Source organism: Strix aluco, chromosome 9 (genome assembly GCF_031877795.1).
Source record: "Strix aluco isolate bStrAlu1 chromosome 9, bStrAlu1.hap1, whole genome shotgun sequence".
NCBI lineage: Eukaryota > Metazoa > Chordata > Aves > Strigiformes > Strigidae > Strix > Strix aluco.
Window position 1 is genome coordinate 22,650,405 of NC_133939.1, and position 11,018 is coordinate 22,661,422.

Consider the following 11,018-nt stretch of genomic DNA (forward strand, 5'->3'; position numbering starts at 1 on the left):
TTTTAACTTTCTTCTGCAGTATGTAATAAATTGTCTAGGAGAAATATTAAGCATGTTTTATATAATAAAATAAATTAACCTTTAGATTACTTCCTCATTTTGCTGTTGGAGAACTAAAGATCCACAAAACCCTTCAGAAGCCATTAATTCACTTCTCTTATACTGAAAAGGAGAATTATGTTAAAGCCATTAATTTTCGTAAACTGGTATCTTCACTGCTGTCAAAATAGTTTTAGATTACATTGCAACAACCCAGGAAAGAAAACGCGTGCTTCATTTCAAGCTCAACCTTGACTATTAATCAAATAGTCATCTCAGATCATATCTTAATTGAAAGATGACAGTATATGATTAAAGTCAGTAAAACTGTACTTTTTCTATTCAAAATTACACAGTACCTTTTTTTTTTTTTTGTAACTGACCTGTGTCTGTTGAATTACTTGGAAAACTTGCAGCTGAAATACAACTGTTATGGTGCAGTCTGCCAGGTATTAGCTCCTTGGTGTGTTCTGCCAACCATCTTTGGAGATCTCATTGTAAATAACTTTTTCCACAGCAATGAAACCACTGCCTTCAAGCTACTTGTAAAGCAAATGCCTAACAAAAAACAACCCCAAACAAGAAACAGGCCCACACTTGAACTTACCCAGACAATAAACACTTAAAACTCTCTTCTACTTCAGCTGGGTTTTTTTTTTACATTTCTTAGACAATGTGTTTGACGCATTTAAAAATGGAATACACCTGCCTTCATAGACACTGGAAGATTCCATTCCCTTAAGGAGCATACATAACCATGGCACCAGTATGAAACATCCCAGCAACATTGACAAAAATCAAGACACAAAATTAAGAAAAAATTTAAGAAAATTTAATGATCAAATGAGCTATATACATTGATGGCACATGACTTTCACTGTTATCCTCTTTCTATAGCTGGAAATGTGATACAAAAATATCAACAGTCAATAGTACCTCAGGGGATGAGAAAAAACAAACCAAAACCAGCTGTTGTTAAAGTGCATATTTGATGTGAGTTACAGCTAACTACAGGGATATCAAAGGGTTTCAACCCATCAGACGCAGAATATTGTACAGGAACATCCCAAATTAAAGAGCACAGGAAACTTAGATTTTAAATAACTACTGATATTTCATGTAAGATATCCTTGCATCTCTTTCCAACATACAATCTAAAAACTCTGACATTCTACAAGACAGAACAAATTCTGCCTTTCTATCACTCTTCATATGCATTTCCTCAAGAGATACTCAGATAAAAGTTCATTTAACTACACTCATCAGAATAGTGTTTCTTAGGTACTTTACTGTTTCTTCTGCTTATTTCCTTTTTCCCTCTCAAACTCAGCTATCTGATTAAATATGTTAACCAAGTTCTGAGGCAGGTTTCTTTTAGTGCCACTTTCAGTTTCTGCTGTACCATTTACAGACATTTCCTCATCTGGTTCCTCGGTTTTATTAGTCTCCTCATAACTTCTTTTCCTACTCTTATACTCGCTTTCATTTTTATGATGACTTAACACATGCCTATCACTATCGTAACTTTTATCACCTTCACGTAAGCAGGTGCTAGAACATGATCTGTACTTTCCCACTGACTTGCCAGAATAGTCAGACCCTGCTGGAGACATGTAATACCTGTCATACCTGTCTTGACCTGAGCCATGTTTTTTAAACTGCTCTTTTCTCCCCTCTACATCCCTTTCTAATTTCCTAAAATAATGCATCCTGGGTTTATCATCTGACTTATGATATGAACCTGAAGAACCCCTCCAACTGGAGAAAAATCTATCTGTTTTACCATATTTTTCACTTTTGCTACTACTTGGCAGAGTTCTGGAGCTACTGTAAGAATCTCTTGAATCTTCAGACCTACCTCCAAAAGTGTCTTCATCATCACCTGAAGTCCTCGAAAAAGAACAGTGTCTGTCTTTCTCTTTTACCTCTGTTTTTGGATACACTAAGCTGTCCTGCCTTTCCAGCAGTTTTTCCACTTCAAAATTTTGGTTAAGAAAGGAAGCAGAGGTATCAGCTGGAGGTGAATACCACTCCTCTTTCCTAATCTGATCTTTATAATGGGAAGAAGCTCTAGATGAGCATTTTTTGGAGCTGTGGGCAGACTCTGATCTATTCCGATGCTTTTTCTTATGTTTCTTGTGATCAGAGGAAGAGGAGGAAGAAGAAATTGATACATCTGATGAAGAATCACTTGATGATGATGAGGAGGAGGAGGAGGAGGAGGAGGAGGAAGTTGATACCTTCCTTTTCTTCTTCAACCTAAAAAATGTAATTAACCTGTGAGATAATCTTCAGTATCAGGCAAAAATTATATGTAGAAAGCAAATCTGTACTCCCCAGTTTGGCTGAGACTGAACTGTAAGGCATGAACAGAAACTGAGCCTGACCTGGCAAGACAATTTCAAATGTCATTTCTTTGTCAAAAAATTAAGATTAAACCCATTGAACAGTCTGTTGTAAAAGGCATCTCTCCCAGTTTAATATGGCATTACACTCTGCAAATACTTCACATTGCAAAGTACTTTTTTAAACTCCTCTTCCACGTGTATCTCCATTAAAGGTTATATGCACTAAAGGACACTGCCCACAAAAAGATTCTGGAGGAAAAGCAGCTTACCTAGGTGTAAGTTCTACCTAGCTTACTGCTGGACAATCCGTTTGGAAGTGGATTGTTCATAGTCTTATCTGCTCTTATTGCCACATAATCAGTATACCGAATATAACATAAGTTACCTTTTTTCTTCTTTTAAGAGCTTACGCAATTTTTCTGCACTTGTTTCTATTTTCTTTTCCTTCTGTCTCTCTTCTTTGGCAGCTTGTTTCTCCCTCATTTCCAAAGATTTCTTTTTTGAACCCAAGCATCATAAAAAAATTAAATTACATCAGAAGTGTTAACACGGGTATTTTTCCCCATGTCCCCAACCCCATTCAAATGTATAATTACACCAGGGATGTTTTACCAGGATTCCCAGATCAAGAATTAATATTGTTCAGGAGTTTGGCATTCGCCATTGTGATAATCAGGTTTAAATTAAGGTCCATATTGCAGTTTTTATTCCATTAAAAATATATTTGACCAGCCATTGCAGTGGTACCCGTGATCCAGCACACCATGAAGCGTGGACCCCAAAAGGTATAGATAGAATATGCAAAAAACCCACAGTATTACCAACATGAAGAAAAGAAGGGGGAAAAAAAAAAAGAAAAAAAGAGAGAAAGGTTTGAGGGAAAGTATCATTATTGTAGTTTACAAGTAAAACATGGCAGAACCCATTTTAAAATGTATTCAAGTTGGCCATGTTTGAATACAAACCGTTTTGTAACAATTTCACAGACCAGTTTGATGCATAGTTTACGTAAGAAATCATGTTCCAAGGGTTTGTTGGTGATGAGCAGCACCAGATGTCACATACAGCAACAACGGTCCAATTCAGAAGAAAATGCATTGGAGAAAAACACATAATCAGTATTACAGGAAAACATACTTAAGTGTTGCTTCAGCCATTCTAGCACAACAGTGATAGCATCAGACTTATGTATTAAAATACAGGTAAATGCAGAAGAGCATCTCACCAGATGAATAATCCTACTAAGAACTACTTAAGTCTATTAGAGACCAGACTTCTGCCATCTACAGCCCTAAAGAGCAGATCTCTTCATATTCAGAGTGAACAGAAAGTCTGCTTATTGTTTTCAAAACTTAGCAACTATCTTAACAGATACAATAAAGGAAACCCTTAATTGCAGTTGCATAATTGCTATGCAAACCAACAAACAACAGCTAGCATTGTGTGTTTTATCTGCTAACTCAATGACCCATACCAGGAAGATGCTAAAGGAGAGTAACACTTGTCTCCTACTTGCTGAGAATATTCTTCATCACTTTTAACTGAGACTGACATCTCTTTCTAAAGCAGCCAAATGTACGTAGTGCTGAAATACCAGACAACGGTTTATCTATGATGTAGTTCAGTTTCATTACAGAGATTGTCATATCTCCTCTTCCCCCTTCTTGCAACACAACCTGTCAGCATTATGGCTCCACCAACTGAAGAAGTGTTGATTAAGGCCATCTACCCCAGTGTATGTACCTCCTTACAGGCAGAGGCATAGAACAAAACAAGCCTGCTCCTCAGTGCTCTATTTTACTCTTTGATCTTCTCTGAAAGACAACACAAGTAAAGGAGGTAAATGAAAGAAGACGGCAACTCAGACTAGCATAGAGACCCACCAGGGCTCATCTGGGAAACATGCTGCATGCAAGAGAACAGATAAAAACCAGCAGACAGCAGAGAAGAAAAATATTCAAAACTGCCTGCCCACCCACCCTCTACCTCCTGCTGTTTTCCTTTAAATTACTTCTTCCCCTCTCATGTGATCCTCCTGTGCATTAGCTTTGACTGGTGTTACTCTTTTTGCAATTACTCCAAATGACAAGGATCTGGCCAGTATGATGGTGTGCAGTGTTTATTTGGCTTGCCTACGTGTTTACAATTTGCATGTCCATATTCAGAGAATATTTTAATTCAACATTGTTAATCATGCTTGTGTGATGGAATATTCTTATCCTTGCTTTAGCTGACAGAGTTATCAGGCTTTGCTCTTTCCCCATCTCCACTGTTTGGCATTTCTTTACTGTTCAAAGTGGAGTCATCAAAAGGTACCTTTCTTCTGGTAGGTACAGCCATAATGCTCACTGTAAAAGATTTACTGTGGAGAAGGGAAGCAGAGAATAAGACAAACCATCAACTTAAACTCTCCCTGTTCAAAAGATTTAATATGATTTTTGATGTTCAGTTATTGTCGTTGAGAGCACTACACGAAGAGAAAGTAAAGAATCACCTGCATATGCTTACGGAGTTTCGTTAAGGCCTCTTCTGCTTCCTGAAAAGTCTCATCCAAACTTAAGGCTTTTTTATAGTAATTCTCAGCATTTAGTAGTTTGTCTTCCTCTTCCAATCTAAAATTCAAGTGATAGTTCATATATAATTAAGCCAAAAATTTTGACAGGTTTTTTCCTTAGTTTTAGGACTACCTTTCTTATTTGCATTATGACACTACCACTGCATCCCTCCAAGACCCCATCTACCACCTTAGCCCACCTCAGCAAAGAAATCAATGGTATTTCCAACATACTATCTCCTAATCATCATCAGTACTACTATTCTTTGAAATTTCAATTCCAGTTTCAAAAATATTCTCTCTCTTCTTAACACAGGACTTAGAAGAAATCTATTCCATGAATATTCAAAAGTAAAATTCTGTATTACAGTGGTTAACCAATATATCAGTAGAGTAACAGAACATAATTTTGTTACAAGTATTTTCTTTTAAAAAAAAAAACCCAACTTACTGGAATACATTCAAATATTTCACAAGACTTTATGCAAGCCTGGTGTCCTACCAGTGAAAGGATATCAAGGATTAAGCCTCAAATGTTTTGCCAGGATTTTAGCTGGGATGGAGAAGAAAGTGTAAGCCAACTGCACACGCAGGTATATTTCCAACAAAGATTTTTTTTTTTTTTTTTTAAAACACATAACCAGGAAGGAAAGATGCCATTCTGTGTATTAACTAGAATGGGATTATAAACATATTATGAGGAAAAACTGTTAGCAACCAAACAAAAACACAACCCCAAAACTTACTGCCCGCCTCTTTCCACAAGTGTCTGACAGAGGTATTTTCTTGCATTTCTATGGGTAGGACAGTTTTCTAAAGCAATTTCAAAGTCACCTATGGCTTTGTTCAAACTTCCTTTTGTTGCATACCTAGAACAACAGAAAAGTTGCACAGATTTTAGTAATGTTCTCTTTCACAAAGTAGAAAAAGCAATGAAATAAGCAGACTTACAGAGCTCCACGTGCTACCAAAGCTTCAACGTTCTGTGGATCAATTTCCAAAGCCTTGTTGTACTCATTCATGGCTTCCACATGGCGCCCAACTTTAAAATAATCAACCCCAGCCTTCACACTAGAGAAAAATATTTAGAAAATATTATGTACAGTTAGCCTATACAGATTTTATACTGTTAATTACTCAGAAGTTATGGTTCCAAACAAGTGACAGGTAATAAAACTTGACCTTGTTATGTACTTAACACTGGCATTTCAAATTAATGCAATATTGACGTGATACTACAACAATACGTTGTCTTTAATAGAAAAATCTTATGGCATTAGCGAGCATTTCTGCAGATGGTGCTACTACATTACACAGTTCTTCATTTCTGGAATGAATATTTATGCACGTTTCTGCCCAAAACTCTGTGTGACCTACCACCATTAAACTGGAACAGGCTTAATTATATTCAAAGCTAAAAATCACCATTAGACCAATGACATGAAGTGAGATAGGTAGATGGTACACACTGAAACCAGTTCACCTCAAACTTAAATAATATGAAATACAAAACCTAAGAATAACTGCGTCTTTCTTCTACATTTGCCAAGACATTAATGTATTGGTAGAGAACTTATGAGTTGAATTCCAAAACTTTTACAGACTTTTTTTAAAAATTAAAATTTATATTTAACATTACTAGATTAATTGCAGAAAAAGTTGCTAAGTCACAAAATACTGTTGTTTTAAGAAAAACACTGCTTTGTTAGCATAAAAAGCAGAAATACTGAAGCTTCATTCAGATGGGGGTTTTTTTGCGCTGGTAGATTCAAAAGAAGTTTTTCCACAAAAAATTACATTTTTAGAAGAAAATTCTCTCTTAACTTCTGCCTCCTCCACCCTGTAAGCATACCCAAATACACATAGCATAAAGCAATAGCACCTATCCAGAGCCGCTATTCCAAATGCAGCCAGGGAAATACATTTAACTTCTCAAAGACAGCAAGCGCACTTATTAAATCTACAGTTTGCGGCTTAAATGGCATGACAAGCAGTGTTAGGTCATTCATTTCCATTATAAAATGGAAAATTGTGCACTTGGTATTATCACAAATCTTGCTCTCATCAATGGGCCAGCATATTATAAATATTCTAAGAGGTTCTTCCTTAAACCTGACACGTATTTTGGAACTGAATCTCGAGACTTTATCTATCACGTACCCACTTGGCAGTTAGGGTTACTTTCAAGATGATCTTCCTGGTTACGCCACTACACACGTGGTGGAAAAACTGTTTCAATGGGTATTTTCTTTTAAGAAACATAATTTGTAACCTAATCTAACCTAACAACAAACTCTGACAAGGAGAAGTATTGCATACCATTTCAAGGCCCAAGATGCAGACTGCTTTTTCCTCAATGCAGGGGCAAAATCTTCTTCACTGAAATTTTTACTTTAAGGCAAAAAAACAAACAAAAACATGAAGTTGGCCTTCTGAGTCTACATCTACAATGTAGTTGAAATAAGCTGAAACATTATTTATGCAATGCCTTACTGCTCTCCCTCAATCAGGAAAGTTCTTTCATACTTCTGAAACTAGTTTTTCCAATCCCATTCTAAAAGTGCTGAACTGAAATAGTACAGCTGCAGTACATTTAACAAAAATATACCATATTCACATCTGCTTTGGGGCCTAATATAGGGCCCACAACATCAAGCACTGCGTATGTTTGAGCCTGTTTTGCTAAAGAGGTCAGATCTATTACTAAAATAAATATCTGACTGAAAACACTAAAACTTAAAACACCCTGCACTGCAATCCAAAGATATTGACAAGATCCAAGCAATACATTTCTAAAGTATTTGGTATCAAACATTTTGTGTGATAGGGCATCTTGCTCATCCAGAGCTATGGAATTTCAAATGTAAATTTCTTATTCTAGAGGACTTCACTTTTAAATATTTAAGGACACGTAAGCTGCAGTCATGCAAATCAAAATGAAAAAGGTTTAAGTATAAGTGGTCTAGGACTTCCACTCACAAGTCTATTTCAATGGATTAGAATAATCTCCACAAAGCTATAGGATAGGCACAATGTAAAAATCACTTACATTTGAAGACTTCTCATCAAAGACGGTGGATTTGATTCACTTAGTCCTAGTTTTTCTGCTAAATATTCAACTAATGATGGATTAGCGAATCCTGGGGAACGATGCAAAACCTCTTCAAATGTCTCTGCCGTATTAGCAACTTCCATGCTTCGCCTTAAAAAAAGCACCAATGTATACAAACACCACCTCACAGACACCATACATAATTTGATACTTAGAATAAAAGTCCCTATATTGATATTTATTACTGATCACAAGCTGTTCTTTTACAGGCATATGTTTTCCTACTATTTAACAACCCTCATACCCTTTAGTCTAACTGAGCTTTTGAAACCCATTTTGACACCTGTCTAGCTATCTCCAGGACATACAAAAACATTACAAAAATTACAGATAGCTAGGTTCTTCTGCCTTCTAAGGGTAATTTTAAAATTTTAAGAATGTCATATTCCAGTCTGCCAAGGTTTTTGTCTCTTGGGTTTTTTTTTTGTTGGGTTGAGGTTTTTTTGCACACAGTCCAACAGTGACAGATACCTCACTCTGCTTTTTGCTTTCGTTACATTTTGGGAAAGATGCTAAAAGACCGTCTATACCTGACATACCCCAAAATAAGTACATTAAGAGATGAACAACAGAAAGAATGTAATCATCCAATTAAACCAGAACCACCACAAGTTCACAGAGCAGTCTGTCAGAGATGCTGTCCAGACACACTAAATACACCTCACAAGTACAATCCAATAGAGTATTCTCACCTGTAGTGCAATGGGAAGTCCTCAGAAGTAATTACACCTAGCTTTGTACTGGAAAGGTTGGGTGGAAGAGCTGAGCTATAAAGCGACGCTGTGAGCTTCTCATGGTAACGATCAATGTCCTTGATGGCAGCTATAGAAGCAAAAAAAGTTAAGATAAAATTACAGAAATGTCTCAAAACCAAGACAAACATATTCCTGACAACTTTTGCAGCTACTTGCCTCGAATAAGGTCTCCAGTTTGATAATAAGATAAAGGATCTCCATGGTTGCTTTGAGAAGGCACATCTCTCAAAGGACAAAGAGCCTACAACAGAAAAAAGTAGCAATATCATAAACAAAACCAAAAGGGTTTTTTTTTCCTCCCCAAGATTAAGCCAGAAGATTAGTCTAATCTCAATGCACATGAGAGCCGTGATAGTTAAAAGCATGGCTTGGTTCAAATAAAAATTTATGCATCCAGAAATTATGAACTAAACTCAGAAGTAATAAATATTGAGTATAGGTCATAAAAAGACGTGTTTGCTGACCCAGCACAACATCATAAGCTGTCCACAAACTCAGACCCCCACCCACCATCCCAAAGTACAGTTTCACCTTTACACATATCACCTCATTAAGAGATGTAAGACGCAACTAATACATTAAACAGTTACTACTTATCCAGAATAAAATATTGATCAAAGCTACAACTTACAGTGATTTCTAAGTCTGAAATCTCCCGTATGACACCACTTCCCAGACAAATCAACACCATGAAAAAGCCAAATTCACGAATAGAAGTAATCCTCCCAATCACGATATCACCACGTTCGATGTCTCGAAAAAATAATTCTCTCCTCTCTTCCCTGGGAACCTCCATGAACCGTTCCAGGGGAGGCATAACAGCGTAATACTCTGCAACACCAGACATTCGCAGTTACAAAATAACCAAGCTACAACTTAAAATACTTCACGACAGCAAAGCATGTTAAATTCTGATTTATTTGTACTAACAGGAAGTTTGGGCCTATAGAAAGCAATAGCAAAAATGTTCACCCTGTTGTTAAGAAGACTGCTAATTAAGTGCAGTATCCTTACAGCACCCAGCAGGCGTTACACGGACGCCTTTCCAGAGCAGCCGCGCCACACCCGTGCGCAGACTTACCTTCATTTTCTTCAATCGTGTCGGAGAGAGGCCCATTGGGTTTCCACGAGTGAGCAAAAAGCAGATCAGCTTTTTTGGCAATGAAGCGCTTTATCTCGGTGTCAATGCTCGCCCTCTCTTTCCTAGGGGAAGGAGAACCCGGTGAGAAACCCCCCGCGGCCCCCTCACGGCTCGCTCCCCTCGACCGCACCGCCTCGGCGCCCCTCACCAGGCGGCCGGCGGGTGCGGGGCCCCGCGGGGCGGCTCCAGAGTAGCCCCCGGCGGCGGCAGCAGCCCGCGGAAGTCGGGGTTGTCATGCTGCTCGGCGCGGAGCAGCGACAGCAGCGCGGGGCCGTGGTAGCTCAGCGCCTGACGCAGCAGCTCCCGGTCCATCCCGCCGCCGCCTCCCCCGGAACAGGAACCAGCGCCGGGACCCCGCCGCCTCCGGCCCGACACAGCCATACGGGGCAACGCGCATGCGCCGCGCCGAGGGGGCGGGGCCGAGGGCGGGGCGGGGCACCGGGCGGCCGCAGCGCCCCCTGGGGAGCGGGAGGACCGCTCTGAGGGGCCGGGGCTGCTGCGGGGCCCATCTCCAGGCTGTGGCTGCCTGGATTGACATCGTACTGCGAGAGTAATAAAAAACAAAACCGAAAAGGTAAAAATTACACAGACAGCCGGCGGCTACGTAAATTATCACCGGCACGGCAGCGAACGGCTGTTCCCGCGGCGGCCATGTCGGGAGAGGGCGCTGCGCCCCCGCCCTGCCGCAGCCTTGCGCGGAGATCGTGGGGTTCAAATCCAGATTTTAGAGAAAAAAGGGAGCGCTGCCTCACTGGTGTGTGTGGGTCCGCGGAGGCGCAGCCTTGGTACTTCCTGCGAACTGCATTTTTCTGGACTTTAACTGGAGCGTACTTGTTTCAGAAGGCAGAGATCCTTCAGGTCTGAGGAAACGCAACACTCAAGAAGTTCTTGATTAGTTCTCAGTTCTTAAATGTTTGCAGTAAATAACCACAAAGAGAATAAAGGAAAAAGCACCACGGACGCCACCGCTGTGGGGCTGGAGCTTGCCCTGTGGATGATGAGGGGCTCACATCTGAAGTGAATGACCACGATGTTCATAACCTGTTCCTGTGAGCTGCCCTTCTGACAG

General features: G+C 39.4%; 1 protein-coding gene across 2 annotated transcripts; it reads right to left on the reverse strand.

The window, feature by feature from the left end:
• Positions 1-849: 849 nt before the first annotated feature.
• On the reverse strand, positions 850-10,315 carry TTC14 (tetratricopeptide repeat domain 14). Of its 2 annotated transcripts, XM_074834207.1 has the most exons (12): positions 10,098-10,315; positions 9,890-10,011; positions 9,440-9,639; positions 8,965-9,049; positions 8,746-8,875; positions 7,991-8,143; positions 7,261-7,332; positions 5,893-6,012; positions 5,688-5,810; positions 4,882-4,999; positions 2,773-2,882; positions 850-2,298 (listed from the first exon to the last, which is right to left on the reverse strand). In XM_074834207.1, exons 1-12 carry the CDS (start codon positions 10,259-10,261, stop codon positions 1,326-1,328), a joined length of 2,370 nt encoding a protein of 789 aa, XP_074690308.1. In that variant the 5' UTR covers positions 10,262-10,315; the 3' UTR covers positions 850-1,325. The 2 variants fall into 2 exon arrangements, with proteins under 2 accessions (XP_074690308.1, XP_074690309.1); XM_074834208.1 differs by lacking the exons at positions 850-2,298; positions 2,773-2,882 and adding an exon at positions 3,260-4,749.
• Positions 10,316-11,018: the final 703 nt, after the last annotated feature.

Excerpts from the sequence above, each read along its gene's own strand:
- TTC14 (XM_074834207.1), bottom strand. The coding sequence starts at position 10,261 with ATGGACCGGGAGCTGCTGCGTCAGGCGCTGAGCTACCACGGCCCCGCG. Across the intron at positions 8,876-8,964 it reads AACTGGAGACCTTATTCGAG|CTGCCATCAAGGACATTGAT; the intron begins GCAAGTAGCTGC and ends TTGCTTCTATAG. Across the intron at positions 2,883-4,881 it reads AACTCCGTAAGCATATGCAG|AAATCTTTGGAAATGAGGGA; the intron begins GTGATTCTTTAC and ends GGTTCAAAAAAG.